The sequence below is a fragment of the Ctenocephalides felis genome, unplaced genomic scaffold, assembly GCF_003426905.1.
Source record: "Ctenocephalides felis isolate EL2017-DRISC unplaced genomic scaffold, ASM342690v1 CF-g0.4_SCAFFOLD_00845, whole genome shotgun sequence".
Taxonomy (NCBI): Eukaryota; Metazoa; Arthropoda; class Insecta; order Siphonaptera; family Pulicidae; genus Ctenocephalides; species Ctenocephalides felis.
Genome location: NW_020536999.1, coordinates 87,966,608 through 87,990,298, shown reverse-complemented (window position 1 = coordinate 87,990,298; position 23,691 = coordinate 87,966,608). Strand labels below are relative to the sequence as shown.

Here is a 23,691-nt window from a genome sequence, read left to right as displayed (position 1 = left end):
CTCTCCTAAAAGCTGTCATTTTTAGCACTTTTTGCTCCATACCTCCGAAGTCGCTGGACCCTGTCTTTGTCCAAAACCTTAGCACGTCTTTTCATCGAAGATGAAATTTTTGATATATCTTTACGTTTCAGAGGTTTCTGAACATTTTGGTATAACTTAGATGATTTACCTTAAACGATTTGACGATTTCTGAAACACGATAAAATTTTTGGGAGGGCAGGTCTTTCGGTTTCGGAGATGGAGTAAAAAAAAGTAAAAAAATGCCATTTGGCGGTCAAAAATGATCCTTGCAGACATGCACTTTAAATTATCAGTTATTTTAGAGATTCTAATAATACGTATAGATTTTGTTAACATGGGTTCCGTAACTTTGATCGTAAGACAGCGACGCGGCGCTTAAGCGCTTCCATATTTCGTGTCCATGCAGCTAAAGCAGCGCGATTGCTTTGAAAAGAAGTTCAAAATTTCCAAAATATTACGAAATTTAAACAAAAATTCTTTTTTTTTTAAAAAAGTCAATTTTTTCAAAAATTTCAAAATTCTCAAAAATCAAATTTTGTCTGAGTTAAGTTTTAAGGTACAATGTCATACACCACTAATTTGACAACAAACTGAAAGAATTCTTTTAGCTCTTTTTTCCAGAACTGTTAAAGATTAAATTACTGACTATTACTAAAGTGGATTGCAATGTTTTAATTAATATTAAATAATAGAAAAAAATCTCAATATATTTTTAAATAAATGAATAAGCCAATTTATAATAATAAAAATCCAAACCACATCAAAACCATGTTTTCAGCATATATGAGTAAATTTAAACACACATTTCATAATTATACTAAGCATTATATGTAATTTGGAAAAAAAAGTTAAGAATATTTGCAGATTCATGTTTTATTTATTTATTTGTTTGTTTAATTTTTTCTAGGATTAATAAACGTAGCTCTTCCTTTTGCTTCTAGACAATTTAAAATTTTTATAAACTTACATCCTAGCTTTTTAAATCTTTTGTGATTAATTTGACATTTCCAAAAAACGAATGTCTCTTTCTTTAGAAAATGGTTATTCATTTTTTGAAAATGTTTGCTGTCGTTTGTGAACTGTTTTTGTTGTATTTTTATTTTCATTTTGTATTGCAGTATTCATTTAAATATAATGAGTTTTAGATTAAGTTGGCTCTTGCAAAGACTATTAAAGGACATTTATATGTGGCGTGCTTGGCAGTGGGTAAACTATTCATGTATTTTTTGGTAGCTGCTTCTTTCACTTATGCACCACATTTGCAATCAGTTAGTTATTTTCGTACTAAGCATTTTATACTTAGAATTATTATTACAATAATTTTTTTATGGCAAAACAACATTTGGCGGGTCAGCTAGTTATATATATATATATATATATATATATATATATATATATATATTCATTTATAAATTGTTGTTACCTGGGTTCAGAGAGCATCCTCGACAATTTGGCAATGATAGCTTCCTCGGATAAATTAAAAATGTCTAGTTTTTCAGCTACTCCAGCATCAATCGAACGTTTCATGTTCTGCAAATAAAAACAAATTTGTATAACTAGGTGTAAGTGGCATTTTGTCTTAAAACAAACAAGTTTATTGGTCCTCCCCTGAATGTGTAAATAATTTAATAGACATAATCAAGTACAATTAGGATTTAGCATTTCTAAAATTTAATACCAATTGGGATTTGGAACTTCCAAAGTTGTTGCAATGAATACATAATGGACTGATAGATTGAATTCTAAAAAAAATCACGAGACTTGCCATGCCGTCCTAACCTAACAGAACGCTTGCCCATACATTATGTATGATACATTTTAACTTAGGCTTGGATATGCATGGCAAGCGTACATATGAATTTAATGAAACTAATAAAACTATTATTTTTATAAACAAAAGCTGTAGGTGTAAGTGGCATTTTGCCTTAAAGCAAGTTTTAATCAATGTTTTAATCAATTTTTGAAATTTTTTAATTTGGTTCATGGTTTTTGGCAAAAACGTCGACTACTTCGCACGGATGCATTTATTTGCTTTTCATAAAAAATGGCTACTTAAAGAAATTTCTTGTATAAAGATATCAATCGCGGCGCAAAACTAATAAAAGCAAATTCTGGTCGAAAGATTTCTAAAGTTTTTAAATCGGTGCAGTCTGTTTTGAAAAAGGTACAAAACTGCAAATACAAACTCATGCTTTTCCCAATTTTGATGTCGAACGATTCAATACGACTTGAAACGTCGAGAAAATATAAAATTAGCAAATAGGATTTTTTCACATATAACTTCTTCGACACGTTAATTAACTTCCTACAGTAATCGCAAAAAATCTAAAATGAAAATTTTAATTGATCTTTACATTTCAGAAGTTTCTGAACATTTTGGCATACCTTAGAAAAAATATATCTATGTGTGAGTGTGTGTGTGCGTGCGGATACAAATTTTCGTCGACTATTTCGGGAACACGGATCAGCCGATTTGAATTATTCAAAAAACGTACTCCTACTCCTTGTATAATTCTTACTGATGAGGAGTAGATGTGCTCATAAGTTTTTGACAAGGGCAGGTCTAGCCGGTTCGAAGATACGGGGCAAAAAGTGCGAAAAATGGTATTTTAGTTTTTGAGATAACGAAACGTCCGATTTAAATAATTCAGAAAACATTTTACTTGTGTTGACGATATGAACAACTGGTAAAATTTTTGTAAAAGCAGGTTCAGCGTCTCCGGAGATCCAATAGAAAAAGTAAAAAATAATGCCATTTGACCCCTCAAAAATGAACACTAGACATATATACATCGAATTCGACTCCAAATCAGCTATACAGCGCTATTGCTTAAAAAAGTGTTTAAAATTTTCAAAAAAAAAAATAAAATACAAGAAAATCGAAATATAAAAAAGTCAATTTTTTTTACAAAAATTTCAAAATTTCTCAAAAAATGTAATTTTTTCAAAGTGTTGCAAAGTATTTTTTAATGATTTAGTTTTTGGTACGGGAAGTTCCAGCAATTTGCGTTTAGAGCTATGCACCACTAGTTTGCTAAAATATTTATAAATTTTCTTACTGTGTGCTGATCTGCAAAGAACGGTATCCCCAACATGGGTACTCCGTGCCAATGAGACTCCTGGGTGCTGAGGAGACCACCATGTGTCATAAATAGTACAGTTTTTGGGTGCCCTGGAAATTGAAAATTGATCATAATTCCAACAATTTCTTAACAGTTTTTATTTTATTAAGTTTTAATAATTTTGTATTACCTAATATGTCGTTTTGGGGCATCCAATCTTGCAACAGGACATTTTTAGGTAAATTCAATTTCTCCTTGTTAGAGAATTTCCATAAAAAGTGATAATCGGGGAATTTTGCAAATGCCTTTATGAACATTCGAATGCGTTCTTCTCCTAACATTTCGCTCTTCACATTGGAACCGAGGCTGAACAGGACGGCTCCTTTTTTGGAAGACTCTATGAACCGTTTGATGTCCTAAAAGGAAAAGACAAACGTTGGTGTTAATAGAAAGCGTAAATTGTCAATGTTGTACAAAATTAAGGGACCGATTCTGCCGCATAACAGAAAAATGTTATGGCAAGGCCATGTTACACTCCAACTTCCATGCATTATGCTACTGAATCATACTGAATACATTCAAAATGCATGTATTTGCTGTGCATTCAGGCGTTTTACACATAAACTTGTAACTTCACTTGTATGTTATGAAGCTGGGTCAGAAAGACTCTATTATCTAAGATCGTTTTTTTAACATTTGTGAGGTTTCTAGGTTAGGTTTTTTATCTGACAACCTGAGAAAAAAATGTGACTGCACAGCAACCACATGCCTTTTGTCAATATTTAGTTTGGAAAGTTCTTCATAACATGGCCTTGCCATAACATTTGTCTGTTATGCGGCAGAATGGGTCCCTAACTTTTGTATAAATTTGTCTGATACATCATTTATAACAATAGAATTGTTTAAAAGTTACAAGAGATATAATAAATCAATAAGTTTTCACAATCAGGATTTATCGAGTCAGAATCATTATTTGAAGGTGTATTGATTATGAATTATATTTGTATTATCTTTACCCTTACCTGTGGTGCTTCCTTAGGTTGCTTAACCTGTAACCCCCGACAGGTATGACGTTAGGCAGCAGCGGTTCAGGAACATCTATCGACGGGTGCACGTTGACCAAAAACAACTCGATCCTCCTCTCCAACTCCCTTGCGTTTCCAGCGCTTTTTCCAAAAACCTTCTCCATCAGCTCCTGGGCATCCTCCACATCCTTCTTCCTCGCCCAATTATCGACCACGTAGTAGAACAGATTTACTGACCTCTCCCAGAAATTCATCACCGGCGTGAAGGTTGTTGCGTAGTAAGGTTTCAAAGAAGCAAAAATGGGGTTGCCAGATGCGTCGTAGGTGTTTGGAGGGTTCATGAATGCGCTGACGCCAACCACGGGAGGGTTGTGGAATTTTTGGAGGATACCAAGGATGCTAGGGAAGGAGCTGTAGTCGTATACTACCAAGTCGAAGTGGAAGTCATCAGGGTAGCGTAGGAGGGTTTGGAGACCTTGAGATCTCAAAATGGCGCGATTGGAGATGGCGAAGTATTTCATGAGGTCGGAGATGCTGGAGTAGATGTCTAGGGAAGCGTATGCGATCAGGTCGAAGTTTTCTTCTTCGTAGATTGCTTTGTAGACGTCTTCTATGAGAATGTAGTGCAGGTTGGCCGCTGGCTCTTTGTCTATGTCGACGCTTAAGGCAGTTATGTTATAGCCTTTGGCCGCTAGGGCTTCCATTAAGGAACGATTCCTGGAGGAAAAAATAATTATTAATAGAAATAATTGATGTTAGTTTGTTACATATTAATAAAAGGAATCTAGTCCAATCATTATAGTAAGTACACTTCGGAATTTGAGATACCCAGCTACAAGTCTGTAAATACTTGTATATTGACACCTTAAAGTTGTCCCAAAACCTACATATGGTATTGACATCTTACCTAAGTCAAGCTTAAATGACTGGACTAATCATAATTTAACTAGTAACGAATGGCAACCCAAACGGTTAACCTATCTCAAATTAATAAATTTTATTATTACAATTTCTACAATTCTGATTAACTTTTTATTGATGGAACAATGTCGGATGAGGTCTATTTTCACTTGCAAACATATTACTATCTATATTTTTAGGTCGATATCACTGCTGCTTGACATCAGGTTGTCCGAGGCGGGTATCGAACGTTAAAGTTTTGGTTGCAAACCCATATGGCTCTAGTCACTAATTCACAAAAAAGCATGATGTTAATGGAAAGGAAAAGTGATTTATGGATTTATGTTTTGATTTTGCTCATCGTCACTAGGTATGTTTGTTTCGAAAAAATATTACAAGTAATTGTGCATGATCGATTTAAAGTTTCAATTTTAATTGAAGCAATTTGATTTTTATGTAGTAATTTGATTTATTATGGGCTAATTCTCGGACAACATAGAAATGTTATGTTACGGGTCTATAATCGTATGAGTTGTGTTAGATGCTAAACTTTTCATTCACAACCGTATTATCACACAGATTATGGATTAATACCTTGCCTTTGACTATTTGATTAAACAAATATGGCGTCAACATGAAGTTGATTATAATAAAACATAGACTAAAAATAACTTTTAGACAGGCTCTGGTTTTGAAATAGTTTCTCACCTTTTGCACAATCTCTGGATTATTAGCACGAATATTTCAAGACTAACGATAAGGCTGGCCAAATCCGTACAGCCAATTTATAGTTTTATCATACCTAACATAATATCGAGCTCCTTTTTTACATATAAAAAGATATATAACTAGTTTCATTTATATCCGCCAGAGGTTTACGATACGAAAGTGTACTTGCGCAGCCAACTTCATGTGTGTAACTTATCTGCGCCTAGTAGTATTTACTACTACTTTTTTCCAAAATAAAATACTCTACAGTAACTTGGTATTCTGCAAAAATCCAATTTAATATGACTCACAGAAGTATCTGCATAAACTTCAAATATCTTACATAACTTCTAGTTCTAAACCATTTGTTTAATTCGGATGGTGTTTTCAGAAAATTTGTTCAAAATTAAATACTTCATAATATAGTCTATTAGGGGGCGTTTATTAATCACGTGAGCCAGTTTTTAAGGATTTTTGGACCCCCCCCTCCCCCGCCAAACATCACATGTATTTTTAGTTACGTTATAATCTTACGTTTAATTTTTTTTTGAAAATGTTTGATTTTTTAAAAAAATTCAGTTAAAAAATAAATACACGTGATATCTTACTATATCCCTCCCTCCCTCACGTGATATATTGTGATTTTTTGTCAAACCCCCCCTACCCCTAAACACCTCACGTGATTAATGGACGCCGCCTTATCATAGTGCTCTACTGCAACTCGGTGTACACAAAATGATTTTTTTTCTACTTATAACTTGGTATCCTGTGAAAATTCAATTTAACATGATTCAAATAAGTACCTGCGTAAACTTCAAATATCTTACATAACTTCTAAACCATTTGATTAATTTAGATGATGTTTTCGGAAATTTTGTTCAAAATTAAATACTTTAAAAAAATTTCTAACATCATAGTGCCCTACTGCAACTCGGTATACTCAAAAATGTATTTTTTCTACTTATAACTTGGTATCCTCTGAAAATTCAATTTAACGTGACTCAAAGAAGTACCTGCATTAACTTCAAATATCTTGCATAACTTCTAAACCATTTGATTAATTCAGCTGGTGTTTTCGGAAAATTTATTCAAAATTAAAAACTTTATAACATTGTCTAACATCATAACGGCCTGCTAGAACTCGGTATACTTAAAAAAGTATTTTTCTACTTATAACTTGGTATCCTCTATAAATTCAATTTAACATGACTCAAAGAAGTACCTGCATTAACTAAACCATTTTATTCATTTAGACGCTGTTTTCGGAAACTTTATTATAAAATTAAATTCTTCATAACATTGTCTAACATCATGATAACCTGCTACAATTCGGTATACTTAAAAATGTATTTTTTCTGCTTATAACTTGGTATCCTGTGAAAATTCAATTTAACATGACTCAAAGAAGTACCTGCATAAACTTCAAGCATCTTATATAACTTCTGAACTACTTAACACTTATGGGACGGCACCGATTTCAAACAATCTACTGTACTGGCTGTAAACTTTATTTCATTGTGAGTGTAATGCAATTTGTTTGATAAAAATTTGTGGTCATTGAAGGACCTGCATTTTAAATATTAATTTATTTTTGATCATTTTATAACGAATGGTAACGTTTAAAACAATTTCCAAAATGCATAGCTAGTTTATTTTGACATATTTAAAAGCGCTCGGTCGTTTTTAATATTTAAAAAAAGACTATATAGCAAAGAAAAAGGCTAAAAATACTGCTAAAATAACTTAAAATTATTTTCAAAATACAACACTGTTTATCACTACTATATATAATTTATTCAACTTTTCGATGCAAACTGAGTCATTGTTTATAAAATAGCCTGTGCCTCACAGAGTGTGTTTGTCCACTCAGGTGGACAGCCGTCCCCAAAGAGTTAAGAATTATATTCGGTTCGAGTGTGTTAGAAGTGTATTTGTTTGGTATGAATGATGTATAGGACTTGTATAAAATTAAAGTATCTAATACTACTTTTTCCAAAAACAAAACACCCTACAGTAACTTGGTATCTAAAAATCCAATTTAACATGACTCAAATAAGTACTTGCATAAACTTCAAGCATCTTATATAACTTCTAAACCACTTAATTAATTCAGATGGTGATTTCGAAAAATTTGTTCAAAATTAAATGCCTCATAACATTATCTGTTATCATGGGACCCTACTACAACTCGGTATACTCAAAAAAGTACTTTTACTTACCATATATGGTGGCTGGGTGAGGCAATCGTCATCAGACATAAAATGTTTCCTTTGAATTTCGTTTCACTTTTTTTAACAACTTTATTATCACATTTTGTATTAATTATAAATAATGCAAAAATTGTTAAAATTAAACAATTTTTTGATAAAAACATGGTTGGATAATTTATTATTAAATAAATAATAGTAATTTATAAACTATCTTTGGTTAATTTATAAAGGACATATTCATAAAATTTGGATGGAAGCTGAAAAAAAAATTATTTATATTTATTTTTGTAAAAATATAATTACATAAAACATATTTTCAAATTATAAGTTAAAAAAAATGCATTTTCAAATATTTATTATACAAATATTAATGTAATAATTTATAAAAAAAATGATCCCAAAAATTTTAAAATTGTATCAAATATTTTCTAAGTATTTTTAATATTTAAAAACACTATATAAATTAACGATTTTTATCAATATTTTAAATTACACTAATTTTTTAGGTCCTTAAGACCTTAAACATTCACACTTCAACATCTCCAACTTCTCAAACCTCAAACAAACATTCATTCCACCGGACAATTTTTACAAAAATATTTTTTAAAAATCCAAAATTATATCAAAAGTTCCTAAACTATATTTGACATATAAAAAACTTCTCAAACTAACATTTCCTTACACTATTTATTGTTAAATGAAGTCGATGAGTATCTGAAAGTGACCTTAGTACTACTGATGGTCGCCTTCGTTTAATATAATCTCGTTCAATTAATTGCCAACGACAATTGCATAATAGGCAGTGGTGGCCAACTTCAGAAAAACTATTGGTGTATGGCATCGTAGCTTAAGGAAAATTGCTGGAACTTCCCGTAGCGAGGAATGAAAATAATCAATAATTGTTTTAGATACTTTCAATAAGATTTTTTTTTTAATAGAATATTTGTTATGGAAACATACTGTAAATTTATAAGTGCTTAATAAATTGGGCGACGAGCGTATTTTAAAAACAACTTATGTGTATGTTTACAAGAAATTTGTTTAATTTTTTTTTAAATTTAATTTTTTTGATAATTTTGAATTTTTTTCAAAATTTTGAATTTTTTGGAATTTTTGAAAAAAAATGTTTTTTTTAAAATTTTCTGTGAATTGGGATTTTTTTAAAATATTCGATTTTTTGAGAATTTCAAAGCGTTTCCAAATTTTTGTAAGAAATCGTTTTTTTCCTAAATTTTGGTATTTTTTGAAATTTGTCAAAATTTAGATTTTTTTTCTGAAAATGATGGAAAATTTCTTTGATTTTTTTTGAAAATTCGATTTTTTTTAACATTTTCATTTCGATTTTTTGTGTTGTTCTTTTTTGTGAAAGCATTTTTTGCACACCGTATGCACAAGCAAAAGGTTTGTTGAATTAATCTAATTGGATGATCCGTTCTCTCAAAAACTGCATGACCATTTTTACACGCTTTGCGCTCCATTCCTCCGGAACGGCTAGACGTGCCTTTTGCAAAAACACCTTGCGATCGAGTACGAACCGAATGTTTTTTTAATCAGACAAATCGGTTATTCCATACTGACGAGGACATTTGTTTGAACCATATGAATGAACTTCAAAATTCAAAATCTTGGTACGCAACCCAAAAAAATGACACACTATTGAAATCTGTATAAAATATCTGATAATTTGACGTGCATATGTCTAATGAATATTTTTACCGCCAAATGATATTTCTTCAACTTTTTTTATTGAGAGTTCATAACCTATGGACCTGCCTTTTCTTTCAATACAAATAAAATGTTTTTTCAATTATTCAAATCGGACGCTCCGTTCTCTCAAAAACTGAATTACGATTTTGGGCTCTTTTTGCCTCGTATCTTCGGAACGGCTAGACCTGCCTTTGCCAAAAACTAACCAGCACGCCTCTTTATCAATACGAATCGAATGTTTTTTGAATTATTCAAATCGGTTGATCCGTGTTCCCGAAATCCTCGACGGAAATTTGTATCCGCACACATACACATACGGATACACACACACATGCATCCATTTTTCCTGAGGTATGTCAAAACGTTCAGAAACAACTGAAACGTGAAAATATGCAAAAAGTTTCATTTTCGATTTTTGGCCCATTATTATACTTCAGAGTTGGCACCATTGTTAACCAATATTAATTATTTTATATTTTTATTTTTTCTCCACTTATTATTTTTTTAACTGTTATTTTTCTTTGCTATTTTTATTGTGCACATTTATTGTTCTGAATGAGTGAATAAACTAGGTGTAAGTAGCATTTTGTCATAAGGCAAGGTGCATAAACATACCTATATGTATAAATAATCAGCTTAAATAGTAAGAAATTAAAATTAGCTATTTAGCTAAAATTTTCTAAATAAACACTCGTCTTTATCAAGTTTTACCGAATGGATTTTAAGTTTCATAATCCGTTCAGCCGGTTTTAAGAAAACAACAAGGAAAGGTCACGTACATATACGGACACAAAAAAGTTTTTGCAAATTTGGTCTCAAGCGATTTAGAATGACTTGAGACGTCGATAAACATAAATTTATCAAGTCGGATTTTCTAGAGAAGACTAATTTTCTGTTTGAGAATTTATTAAATAAAAAAATGAAAAAAATAAATAAATGTTATGTGTTTGTGGGATGTTTTCTTCCCCTGCCCTGAGTAATTTAGTTTACAGTTTACACTGTGATTAAGTTTTACAAAAGTTTATATATTTTGTTTTGAAAAACACAATTATAATTTTTTTTTAATATGTATTTATTAGAGATAATTTTGTTTGTTTTATAATTAGTTTTTTTTATCAAATTAGATAATTCGCTTATCAGACGATAAGGATGATAATGAGGTTGTAACAATTTTATAATAATAATTACATACAAATGATAATTACTATAATACAATTATCTTAAATATACAAAAAGAAATTTCCATGCTTATTTATAAATATATTTTGCAAATAAACAAGTTCTTTTGTTACGAATGAATGAAACTAAGTATGAGATATTTTTAATAATTTATTATATTAATATATTATTAATATAATTAAAGCACAATTGTGTTCAAAAACTAATAATTGTTTTAAGTTCTATTATAGTTTAACGTAAAATACTAGAATTTCTTTTAAAAGTTTAAAAGTGTAGCAAAAATTTTAGCAAGATTTGTTTTTCTCAAATTAACTCTTGCATTTTACTTTATTTTCATTATTATATTTTATTTATCGCATATAGTCAAATTAAAATCCAAATTATGCACAATAATAACCGAAAGGAGGCGCTGCCATAGCTTTAGTAAAGTTAAGGACCCTGAAATACGCCATCTTGAAGTTAGTCTTTAATTAAAATAATCTTGAAGTTAGTCCTTATTAGTGAAATTGCTGATGACCTTTTAGTTACGATTTTCTATCTAGCTATAAGATAAAAGAAATCTCAATATATGCTACTATAAGAGTATCTTGTGAAATAAAACATTTTCTTGGAAACCATACCTTAATGGGCCGATTCTGGGCCACACAACAGATCAATGCTATGGCAAGTCGACTGAATTACACTGAATTCTGTCAAAATGTTATGTATTTGCTGTGCATTCAGGCGTTTTACTCATACACTGCAACGTGCTTTGTGGAAGCTGAGTCAGAAATACCCTGTTATCTAAGATCGTTTTTTTGACAGTTGTGCGGTTTCTAGGTTAAGTTTTCCACCTGACAACCTGAGAAAAACGCCTGACTGCAGAGCAACCACATGGCTTTTGTCAATATTTAGTATGGAAAGTTCTTCATTACATAGCCATGCCAAAACATTGGTCTGATGTGCGGCAGAATCGGTCCATAAATGTCGACTTGTCTTGGTATTGCTATTTTATTTATCCTATGCAGATGTTTATTAATTTGTCTCTTAATTAAAGTTAATAATAAAGCTTTTTACTAATTAACTACTTATTTAATTGGGGTTTTTGTATTGCCATTAGAAATCTTCTAAATCACCTTCATTTGTTAGCAGAGCATTTATTTGTATGAGAAAAAGTTTCAATTATGTATTTAAACCCATGAACCGCGTTTTGATAAACACTGTTCTAATATCCACGATGACTTGTTCATTTGCATTTCATTATCTATTGTTGTTTTTCTTGTTTATAATTATTATTGGAAACTAAATGATATTTGATGACGAATCAATATTTTATAATTTAACTTAAATATGTGTAATTTAGGGGAATTACCGGAAATTACCGAAATATATAAAATAATATAGTAATATCATGTTGTTTGTCGCAATACTCATCTGAAACGGTTTGACTAATTTTTATGAAATTTTTTAATCACGTTCAGTTTGATTGAGATCAGAGCCATTATTTATTTCACCTACCCCTAAGTGGTGAGGGTTGGCCACCCTTAAGTAGTTATTTTAGTAACTGCATAATTTTTCATCCCTCTTTCAATAAATGTTTTTCGTCGAATTTCGATCAAGATTATCTTGAATTTCTGGAAAAGCTTAAATTTAACTTCAAAACACGTAACTTTTATTTAAGGGTTGGCCAAACCTAATATTAACTTCCAGTAAATTATTATAATCATCCAAAAATCGAAAAATCTAAAGTTGAAAATTTTGCATATCTTCTGGTTTTAAAGGTTTCTGAACATTTTTGCATACCTTAGAAAAAATGGATGTGTATGTATAGATATAGTTTTTCGTGTACGTTTTCGGACACACGGATCAACCGATTTCAATGGTTCAAAAACATTTGATTCCTATTGATAGGGACATGTGCTGATTAGTTTTTGGCACAGGTAGGTCCAGCTGTTTCGAAGATACGAAGCAAAGAGTGCAGAAAATATAAATCGTGTTTTTGAGAGAACTGTGCATCCGACTCGAATGATCCAAAAAATATTCAATTCGTAATGATGGGGAAAAGTGGTGATTAGATTTTGGCAAAGGCAGGTCTAGCCGTTTTGGAGATACGGAGCTAAATATGCAAATACTTGAATTTGAGAGTTTGAGCATCCGATTTGAATGATTCAAAAAACATTCTGCTTGTGTTGAAGAAACTATTGCTTTTGGAGAAAGTATTTTTTTAATTTTTTTTACCAAATTTTATTCTTGGAATATTTTATTATGGTACGGTAAGTTCCAGCAATTTGCCTTAAGGCACGATGTCATACACCACTAGTTTTTGAATTTGGAACCAATTCTCTTTATTTTAATTTTTTATAAGGTACAGCCCTAAATTTTCAAAAAAAATAATTGTATATAAATCTGCTAAAATGTAATTATTTCGAAGAATTTTGTATAAACGTAAATTAATGTTAAGAATTTTTTTTAAAAAAATATGAAAACGTGTAAAAATGTGAAAAAAATGTGTATAAATTAAAAAAAATTGTTTTTATGAATGGGTATAAATATTTATGAATGAGTTTAAAAATGTGTATAAACGAGTATAAATGTGTACAAACGTGAATATGTAGAAATGTTTATGAATGTGTGTGGTTGTATATAAATGAAACAAAAAATATTAAAAAATATTTACTCTGTACATTTCGAACACTGCCACAAACGTGCCACAAAAAATATCAACAACAAATATTTTCAACAAAAACAACATCCACCAAATAAAATTGAACTAATCTTCACATTTTCCTAAAAACCATATATTTATCTAATTTTTTTCTCCTCAAACTCTTTTCGTCTAATATTTGTAACTTCTTTTCTCCTAAAGATCTTCCTGAGCCCAAAGACTACCAAAAATGCGACTCCCAAAAATATTCCAAGCCACACGAGCATCAGATCCCACATGAAGAGTGCGGGGGCCTCCATAACTGCCGCCAGGGACTTCAGGTGGGGGGCTCCGTTGTGCCTTAGCACGTATTCGCACCACCATGTCGCCTCTTGTAGCGGATGCATCGGGCGATCGCGGAAACGCGACGAACGCAGCGCCATCTTTTGACGGTAACTAAAAATTATATACTTTTTGGTAATTAATTGAGGTCATAATAAAAATTAATAATAGATAATTATTATTACCTGGTATTTTCCAATATCATTTTAATTTTCTGATAAACAATTTCTTCGGTGAGTTGGAAAAAGTCCAATTTTTCGCCGACACCAGCGTCCACGGACTTTTGCACATTCTAAAAAAATAAAATGAAAAAATATCGATGTAAGAAACCATTATATATATATATATATATATATATATATACTCGTATATATATATATATATATATATATATGGAGTCTTGGATTTGTGAATATTTTGTGGAGTTTCGAACAAGAATCCAAAAAGTATAAAAAACAAAGAAAGTTTTTTAATAAACTATTTCTTTATTTATTTATTTACTGTCGACGTTTTGGTACTAGGTACGTCCCATCTTCAGGACATCTGTCAAGAAACATGATCTTGATAAGATTTAAGCAAACAATATATTATATATAGAATACAATATATTATACTATAGAGAAGAATTTTATATATAAGATTTATTACCGTGTGCTGGTCGACGAAAAAGGGCATCCCAATGATGGGTACTCCGTGCCATGTCGATTCTTGAGAACTCAATAAGCCCCCATGAGTTATAAACAGTTTTATATTGGGATGAGCTGAAATATAAATAATTCTTTATTTATTACCTGTTGGGCAACATATATCTGTTGCCTAATTTACGCATATTTTTTCTGATGTATAATCTATTCTTAAGGCGTCTTAAGCTTATTGGACAAGAGACACCTTTCTTGAAATATAGCTAATATGAAATAAAGTTTCATATTCATTTTAAATAAATTCCTTTATATATGAATAAAAAAGCATCTATAAACGTTTTTGTTAACATTTAACATTAATTATTACCTATCTGGAATTTGCATGAGGTTTTACTTTAAAGATTAAATATAAAGATTTTAAGAAAATCTAACACCTAGTTACTTTTTATATTTTTATTATTATCATTATTACCTAAGACATTATTCTGTGGCAACCACTTCCGCACCATCAGATTTTTCGGGAAAGTCCTGTTTTCTAGTTCGATTTTCCATAAAAAGTTGTACTCGGGGAACCTCGAAATTGCGTTGATGAACATGCTGATCTTTTCCTCGCCGATTATTTCACTTTTCATATTGGTTCCGAGGCTGAAGAGTACGGAACCCTTTTTTGAAGACTCCAGGAACCTCTTGAGATCCTAGATAATTAATAATAGATTATAGAAAACAATATTATAATAGAACATTCAGAAGACATTAATGGAATGAAAGAAAAAAATACATACGGTGTTGCCGGTTACAATTATAACTTCAAAGAAATTTTATTCCTTTACTATTCCTTACCTCTGGTAGAGCTTTTGGTTCCTTAATCTGCAACCCCCCAACCTGTATCACATTAGGCAACACCGGCTCAGGCACATCCATTCCTGGATGACTATTAACCATAACCAACTCGACCTCCTTCTCCAAAGCACCAACATCCAACTCGTCATCACCAAAAACTTCTCTAACCTCATTTCTTACCCACCAGATGAGCATCCTCCTCTGCACCAACTCCACTGAGTACAGGAGGGAGTTGTAGAGCCTCTCCAGAAAAGACATTGTTGACCCCATGGTGGTCGTGTAATGGGGTTTTAGTGATACGAAATTTGGTGACCCCACCAAGTCGCTTGTATGTGGTGGATTGGCAAAAGCAGTTATGCCTATTTGTGGAGGAGAATTGAATCTGGATACAAATCCGTGGAGACATGGTAAGTTTGTGTAGTCGAATATGACTAAATCGAATTTGAAGTCTTTAGGGTACTCTAGTAACCTTTGTACCCCTTCTGATCTTAAAGAGGCTCTGCAGACTGTGAGGAACCATTTGGCAGTGTCCACGGTGATTCCTATGAGTGATTTTTTGGAGAATTCGAGTAAATCAAATGGTTCGTCTCCTGAATACAAGGATTCGTACACGCCGTTTATTTTTAAGTAGTGTATGTTGGGACCAGATGTTTCATCAGTGTCTATACTCAGGGCTGTCACATTGTGGCCGTTAGATGCCAGGGTTTGCATTATTGCTTTGTTCCTAAGGAAAAAGGTAAGTTGCATGTTCAGTATATTACATATAAAGAAAATGTATAAAAATCTGGAAAGATTCTATATACATTTACAATTACGTTATTAGCAGATTTATTTTTCTTACCAAATGTGGTGACTCGGCGATGCCATAGCCATGATGCACAAAATATTCTTTTGTCTTTTTGGTTTTTCAGCATTTTGTCCATTTATTATTAATAATAATAATGATAAATTTAATAATACTGTTCTCATTTTTTAAATGCTACTATTCACTGTCATTAATATAATCTGAAATGAGATAATTTAATATATATTAGAGCGGGTCGATTTGTACGTGTCAAAAAAGTCGCTTGAAATGCAATATTATAGGTTATTTAAATTTGTACAATTTTTTCCAAAACTCTAGTGAACCACAAAAGTTAAAATAACATAACACAGACGAAACGTCGTTACGTTAATAAACTGTTTTGGCTTACACGTAAATACAACGTTTTGTTCGTTACGTGGGAGCTACGTTACAAGGTTTCATAGATATACCATACAAAATGGACGGCTTTGCCTGCAAGAGTTGTCATTCTATTGAAGCATTTATTTAATAATTGTTTATATGATTAATACAGCATTTATATTAATCTAATGATTTAAAATTTACCAGAGATAAAAGAAAAATGCACAACTCTTGAGAACATTTGATTTAAACATGTTTTGTGAAATGCAATTAAAGTATAGTGAGTTGCTATAGATCATTATAATATTATAGATATATTCTAGATATTAGATATCATTATATGCAATATTATAGATTGTTCAAACTTGTACAATTTTTTTCCAATACTCCAGTAAACCACAAAAGTTAAAATAATAACGTAGCACAGAAGAAACGTCGTGACGTTGTTGGTGGTTACGTTAATAAAATGATCATATTACGTTTATTTGTAACCTTTGTTCAACTTGAACGTAAATACAACGTTTTGTTCGTTACGTGGCAGCTACGTTACTAAATGTTTATATTACGTTTAATTGTAACCTTTGAGCAGCTTGAACGTAAATACTACGTTTTGGTCGTTACGTGGCAGTTATGTTACAAGGTTTCATAAATTTACCATACAAAATGGACGGTTTTGCCCATTTTACGTTTCTATCTATGACTCTATGATAAACGATAAAGTGTTTTTTGATCTGTTATTTTATTTTTTGAAGCATATATTTAATAATTGTTTATAGGATTATTACGTCATTCATACTAATCGAATTATTTAAAAGTTACAAGAGATAAAAAATAAATACACTTCTAGCTCAATTTCCGCCATTGTCTATTTTCAAATGTGATTTTAAACTATAACGATTTGCTCCAGGGCATTAAAATATTATACAATATTATAAATTGTTTATATATCTATCATATAATATTTTAACATATGATTTTAATCGTACGAGATATGATTTATTTGTTAAAATTACAAAGTAATGATTTCTTATCAACCAATAGAGTCGACAAGGTTAATAGACTTTGATTTACATGGATCGAGATAAATTGGATAAATAAATATATATCTATATATATGTATATATATATACTAGATGGCCCGACAGACGTTGTTTTGTACCCATGTCTACAATTCAAAAGTACCATTTTTTTAATATCCTATTCTATACTTTTTATTTTAATATTCTGTTTGATATTCTAAATTAATTCAGGAGATTTCACCTAAATCAAATTTCAAGTGAATTGACATTTCTAGTAGATGACAGTTCGAATGTTTTCAATGTCAAACAATGATTAGTATTTTTTTGTAATTTTTGCCATTTATTTCTACAATATTACTATAGTTTTATCGTTCATTAAATCTTAAACATTTCCTTTGACAAACTCTAAAAAGACTTATCAAAATCCGAATAACCGTTTAGGAGAAGTATAAAATCATGCATCCGTAGAGAAGAATTTTATATATATAAGATATAACATTTATTAATATTGATATTTTTTTATTTGACACTTGTCATGTGTCATATTTCAGCAACTGCAAAATAGCTACAAAAAACTATAATTGAATTTTGAATTTTTGTGAATAGCAAAAATTATTGAAATATTTTTTAAATTTATTTTGTAAAAGATATACATGAGGGCAAACTCAATACAAATGTTAAAGTTGTTAATTAAATTTATGGTAGTATAAAATTTGTAAAAGTTTTGTTTATTTGATTTTTGGCTTTCAATTTACATCATTTGTTCATTAAACCTATTTTATAATTTAGCCATACAGTTGTAAAATTTGTATCATAATATTGATTTTTATCAAATTATTTTCAAAAAGTAGGCCAAAAAAAATAAAACACAAAAGTTACAGATTTTAATTAAATTTCTGAAATAAATTTTGTGATAGAATAGAATTTATGATATAAAAATTATGGGAATTTGTTTTTTAATCATTTTGTAAAAGAAACTCCATCTTCGTTTAAGTAAAACCAAACTCCATTAAAAAAAATATTGTTGGTAATATAATTTATTATAGAAAAAATTATTAGAACTTTTTTATTATTTTTGTTGCAATATAAATTTTTGATAGAATAGAATTTATGATGTAAACATTTATTAGAAGAGTATTAAAAAAAATAAAAGTAAAAAACTTATTATTAAAATTATAAAAGTAAACAAGATAAATCAAAGCACAAAAGTTGAAGTTTTAATTAAATTTTTCATAAATTAATGTTTTAACTTTGTGTTTAGTGTTTCCTCATGTATGCACATATTTTACAAAGAATTTGTTTTTTTTTTATGTACACCCTATGCATTTGTATGTACATAACTATTATACATAAATTGCTGAGTAATGACACATGTCAAGTGTCGAAACATATAATTAAAGAATTGTTAATAATAATTAAAATGTAATATTAATCAAAAATAAAACTAGTGGTGCATGGCATCGCGCCTTAAGGCAAATTGCTGGAACTTTCCGTACCAAAAACTAAATTGAAAAAAAAACATTATTTTTTTAAAAAAACTTTGAAAAAAATAGATTTTTGAGAATATTGAATTTTTTGAAAAATTAGAATTTTTTTTATATTTAGAAATTTTTTGAAAATTTTAAACTTTTCCAAAGCAATCGCGCTGCATAGCTGTTTTAAAGTTGAAATTTCGAAGCGCATAAGCGCTGCGTCGTAGTCACACGTGTAAACATTGATACGGAACCCATATAAATGTGCACAAAATTTATACTTATTATTAAAATCTCTATAAAATATCTGAAAATATGATGCGCATATGTCTAATGATCATTTTTGACCTCCAAATTGCATTGTTTTATACTTTTTTATTGGATTACCAGAATTGCAGGACCTGCCTTGCCAAAAATCTTACCAATTGTTCATTTCGTCAATACAAGTAAAATGTTTTTTGAATTATTCAAATCAGACACTCTGTCCTTTCAAAAACTGATACACCATTTTTGGCATTTTTTGTCCTGTATTTTTGAAAAGGCTAGACCTGCTTTTGCCAAAAACTAATCAGCACATCTCCTTATCGATAGGAATCGATTTAATTATTCCCTGAACCGTGTTCCCGAAATCGTCGACAAAAATTTGTATCCGAACACATACACATACACATACATCGATTTTTTCTTAGGTATCCCAAAATGTTCAGAAACCTTTAAAACGTAAAGATATCTAAAAATTTCATTGTCGTTTTTTTGCGAGTACTATAACTTACCCTACGGGAAGTTAATACATTTTTTCCGTACGTTTCGATGCTAGATGTGGGTCATCATTCACCAATTTTTATACCATGAACAAAAAAAAACATAATTTTGTTAATATTAATCAGTTAAAATGAAAATTATGAATTTATATTTTAAACTATTTATTTGTTTATAATTTATTTATTTATAAATAAATAATTCTATAATTTGTTTAAATCCAATTATTATATATAATTTGTTTATTTATTAATTTCTGATTAAATATAAACAAATAATTTTATAACTTTTAAATTAAATATAACCACAATTTATTTATAACATATTAAATAAAGTAATTAATTATACATTTTTATATTCATTTATGGCACACTTTAAATATTTATTTATCTAAAACTAAGTTAATTAATTTAATTAAATTAAATTGATGAACGTTAAATTATAAAAAGGCGACACATGCTATTAGCACGAGACACACTTTAATACTGACGAAGAAATTGTAATCATTATATCTATACATACATAAATACTATCTATACATACATACATATATATATATATATATATATATAAATAATCCTCGTTTCATAATGTTAGTGACAATTCTCCTCCGAAACGGCTTGACCGATTTTTATAAAATTTTATAATCACTTTCACTATGACGCTCTTAAGATTTTTTACTAGTTTTCGGACTAATTTATTTTATTTTCTTTTATTATAATTTGTAATTGAAAATCATATACACTCCTAAAATTTCACCCTCTTATTACAAACACCTATTTTTTAATTGTATGTCCTAAAACAACGGCATATTACTTAAAATTTCAATGATTTTTAACTTCCCGTAGGGCAAGTTATAGTAATCGCAAAAAAATCGAAAATGAAAATTTTTTAATTTCTCGACGTTTCAAAGGTTTCTGAATATTTTGGCATACCTTAGAAAAAATGGATGTATGTGTGTGTGTATGTATGTGCGGATACAAATTTTCGTCGACGATTTCGGGAACACCGATCAACTGATTTGAATAATTCAAAAAACATTCGATTCGTATTGATAAGGAGAAGTGCTGATTAGTTTTTGGCGAAGTCAGGTCTAGCCGTTCCGAAGATACGGGGCAAAAAGTGCCGAAAATGGTAACTCATTTTTAAGAGAACGGAGAGTCCGATTTTAATAATTCAAAAAACATTTTACTTGTATTGACAAGGTGAAGAACCGATAAAATTTTCATAAAGGCAGGTCTAGCGGTTTCGGAGATCTAATGAAAAAAGTAAAAAAAAATGCTATTTGCCTGTCAAAAATGATCATTAGACATATGCACATCAAATTATCAGATATTTTATAGAGATTTTAACAATAAGTATAATTTTGGTTTACATTCCTATGGGTTCCGTACCAATGTTTACGCGTTAGACGTCGACGCGGCGTTTACGCGGTTTGATATTTCGTCTTTATGCAGTTAAAGCAGTACGATTGCTTTGAAAACTAGCTGTAAGTGGAATTCTGTCTTAAGGCAATTAAGGCATCGTGCCTTAAGGCAAATTGCTGGAACTTCCCGTACCAAAAATTATTTTTTTAAAAACGATTAGCATTTTTAAAAAAAATTTACTTCAAAAAAATAAGATTTTTGTCAAACAATTAGACAAAAAATTACTTTTTTTGAAAAAAAAATTTTTTTTAATTTTTTTTTTTAAAAAAAAAAATGTTTTCTTTATTTTGACATATTTTGAAAGATCTAAACTTTTTTTCAAAGCAATCGTACTGCTTTAACTGCATAAAGACGAAATATCAAACCGCGTAAGCTCCGCGTCGACGTCTAACGCGTAAACATTGGTACGGAACCCATAGGAATGTAAACCAAAATTATATACTTATTGTTAAAATCTCTATAAAATATCTGATAATTTGATGTGCATATGTCTAATGATCATTTTTGACCGCCAAATGGCATTTTTTTTTACTTTTTTCATTAGATCTCCGAAACCGCTAGACCTGCCTTTATGCAAATTTGATCGGTATTTCACCTTGTCAATGCAAGTAAAACGTTTTTTGAATTATTAAAATCGGACGCTCCGTTCTCTTAAAAACTGAGTTACCGTTTTTGGCACTTTTTGTCCCGTATCTTCGGAACGGCTAGACCTGACTTCGCCAAAAACGAATCAGCACGTCTCCTTATCAATACGAATCGAATGTTTTTTGAATTAATCAAATCGGTTGATCGGTGTTCCCGAAATCGTCGACGAAAATTTGTATCCGCACATACATACACACACGCACACACACACACACACACACACACACATACATCCATTTTTTCTAAGGTATGCCAAAATACACCCAGGCCTCGCTATACGGCCGCTCTTTATACGGCCTTTCGCTATAACGGCCCTCTTTAATTAAGGAACGTTTTCGATATACGGCCTAAAATGTTTCGCTATAACGGCTTTTTTAAATTCCCGTAGCGCAAGTTATAGTAATCGCAAAAAAATCGAAAATGAAAATTTTTATATATCTTTACGTTTCAAAGGTTCAAACGTTTTGGAAAAACTATAATATCAAGGATGCTGTTGAGAACATTAGTGAATCCTGGAAGGAATTGAAATCGACAACAATGAATCATGTTTGGAAAAGAAATATGGCCAGAATGTATAAAAACTACCGATGCAGAAGTTAATTTCCTTCCTGAAGTTAGACAAAACATTTTGGATTTAGCACATGATCTCGGTTTTGAAGATTTAAACGAATCTGATGTGCTGGATCTACTTGCAGCTAATCAGTTGCAAGCAGAGCCGGCAATTGATGAAGATACAGAACCTGTTGTATCCAAACAGCTAACATCAAAAATCATGTCGAGCGCTTTTTCATATTTTGAACAAGGAATAACATCTTCCTTGAAAACGATCCTGACGTCGAACGTAGCACTAATGTCTCTCGAGGAATTAACTCAGCCATTAGCTGTTATAAATCACAAATCAATCACATCATCTAAATTTTTCAAACCACCAGCGCAAAATGATGGTGACAGTGGTCTGTATTTAAAAATTATGGAATGTTTTTGAAGTTTTTTATATTATGTAAAATTTATGTTCTTGTTAAATATGTTTATAATTTAAATAAAATAAAAAAATAAAATGCATTTTGAATGATAAACCATATTATATATTTATTAAATTTGGAACCGATCCCATTGAATTTGTATGAATACGTATTAGAATAATTGATTCGTTATACGGCTTTTCGCTTTACGGCCAAGTTTTGCGGAACGTATCTAGGCCGTAAAGCGAGGCCCCAGTGTATTCAGAAACCTTTGAAACGTCGAGAAATGCAAAAATTTTCATTTTCGATTTTTTTGCGATTACTATAACTTACCCTACGGGAAGTTAAAAAAGTTTAGATCTTTCAAAATATGTCAAAATAAAGAAAACATTTTTTGTCAAAAAAAAAAATTACAAATTTTTTTTTTTCAAAAAAAGTAATTTTTTGTCTAATTGTTTGTCAAAAATCTTATTTTTTTGAAGAAATTTTTTTTTTCAAAAATGTTAATCGTTTTTAAAAAAAATAATGATAATTGGTACGGGAAGTTCCAGCAATTTGCCTTAAGGCACGATGCCTTAATTGCCTTAAGACAGAATTCTACTTACAGCTAGTTTTTAATTTAACCACTTTTCGTAGGACTATAATATTTTAAAATATTTCCCATGACAAGCATTATTGCTATGTTAAATTTCATTAAAACGCCAAAGATATTCACCTTTTATTTTTGAGGAAACGGCCCAGCCGATCTTTACCGAAAACTAATTAGCACGATTACCAAATGATATTTTTAGAATGGTTTTTAAATATTCATCGAACAGAAACTAACCAACATTCATCAAAACCAGTCAACAATCCAAGTTTCATCGAATGACTTCAATTTTTTAAATCGGTCCAGCCGTTTTTAAGAAAACGTCGACTCACGTACATACGGACATACTTTTTTCAATTTCGGTCCCAAACGATTCAGAACGACTTGAAAGGCTT

General features: G+C 30.3%; 2 protein-coding genes across 3 annotated transcripts; both read right to left on the bottom strand.

Annotated features, from left to right (window-relative positions):
• Positions 1 to 1,440: 1,440 nt before the first annotated feature.
• LOC113362842 (UDP-glucuronosyltransferase 2B20-like) lies at positions 1,441 to 4,137 on the bottom strand. Its single transcript, XM_026605339.1, has 4 exons — positions 4,106 to 4,137; positions 3,274 to 3,499; positions 3,081 to 3,193; positions 1,441 to 1,551 (listed from the first exon to the last, which is right to left on the bottom strand). Exons 2-4 carry the CDS (start codon positions 3,422 to 3,424, stop codon positions 1,441 to 1,443), a joined length of 375 nt encoding a protein of 124 aa, XP_026461124.1. The 5' UTR covers positions 3,425 to 3,499; positions 4,106 to 4,137.
• Positions 4,138 to 13,501: 9,364 nt separating this feature from the next.
• On the bottom strand, positions 13,502 to 23,052 carry LOC113371385 (UDP-glucuronosyltransferase 2C1-like). 2 transcript variants are annotated; one of them, XM_026612020.1, is made up of 7 exons: positions 23,041 to 23,052; positions 16,100 to 16,263; positions 15,259 to 15,982; positions 14,891 to 15,113; positions 14,426 to 14,538; positions 13,963 to 14,069; positions 13,502 to 13,891 (listed from the first exon to the last, which is right to left on the bottom strand). In XM_026612020.1, exons 2-7 carry the CDS (start codon positions 16,225 to 16,227, stop codon positions 13,594 to 13,596), a joined length of 1,593 nt encoding a protein of 530 aa, XP_026467805.1. In that variant the 5' UTR covers positions 16,228 to 16,263; positions 23,041 to 23,052; the 3' UTR covers positions 13,502 to 13,593. The 2 variants fall into 2 exon arrangements, with proteins under 2 accessions (XP_026467805.1, XP_026467800.1); XM_026612015.1 differs by lacking the exon at positions 23,041 to 23,052 and adding an exon at positions 19,688 to 19,757.
• Between the last annotated feature and the right edge of the window lie 639 nt (positions 23,053 to 23,691).

What these genes read in the sequence shown, in the direction of transcription:
- LOC113362842 (XM_026605339.1), bottom strand. Translation starts at nt 3,424, where the DNA reads ATGTTAGGAGAAGAACGCATTCGAATGTTCATAAAGGCATTTGCAAAA. An exon ending in GCCCCAAAACGACATATTAG is followed by an intron (nt 3,194 to 3,273) that starts GTAATACAAAAT and finishes TTCAATTTCCAG; the next exon opens with GGCACCCAAAAACTGTACTA. An exon ending in TCTTTGCAGATCAGCACACA is followed by an intron (nt 1,552 to 3,080) that starts GTAAGAAAATTT and finishes TTTTATTTGCAG; the next exon opens with AACATGAAACGTTCGATTGA.
- LOC113371385 (XM_026612020.1), bottom strand. Translation starts at nt 16,227, where the DNA reads ATGAGAACAGTATTATTAAATTTATCATTATTATTATTAATAATAAAT. An exon ending in TCGCCGAGTCACCACATTTG is followed by an intron (nt 15,983 to 16,099) that starts GTAAGAAAAATA and finishes CTTTTTCCTTAG; the next exon opens with GAACAAAGCAATAATGCAAA. An exon ending in TTTTCGTCGACCAGCACACG is followed by an intron (nt 14,070 to 14,425) that starts GTAATAAATCTT and finishes TTATTTTTTTAG; the next exon opens with AATGTGCAAAAGTCCGTGGA.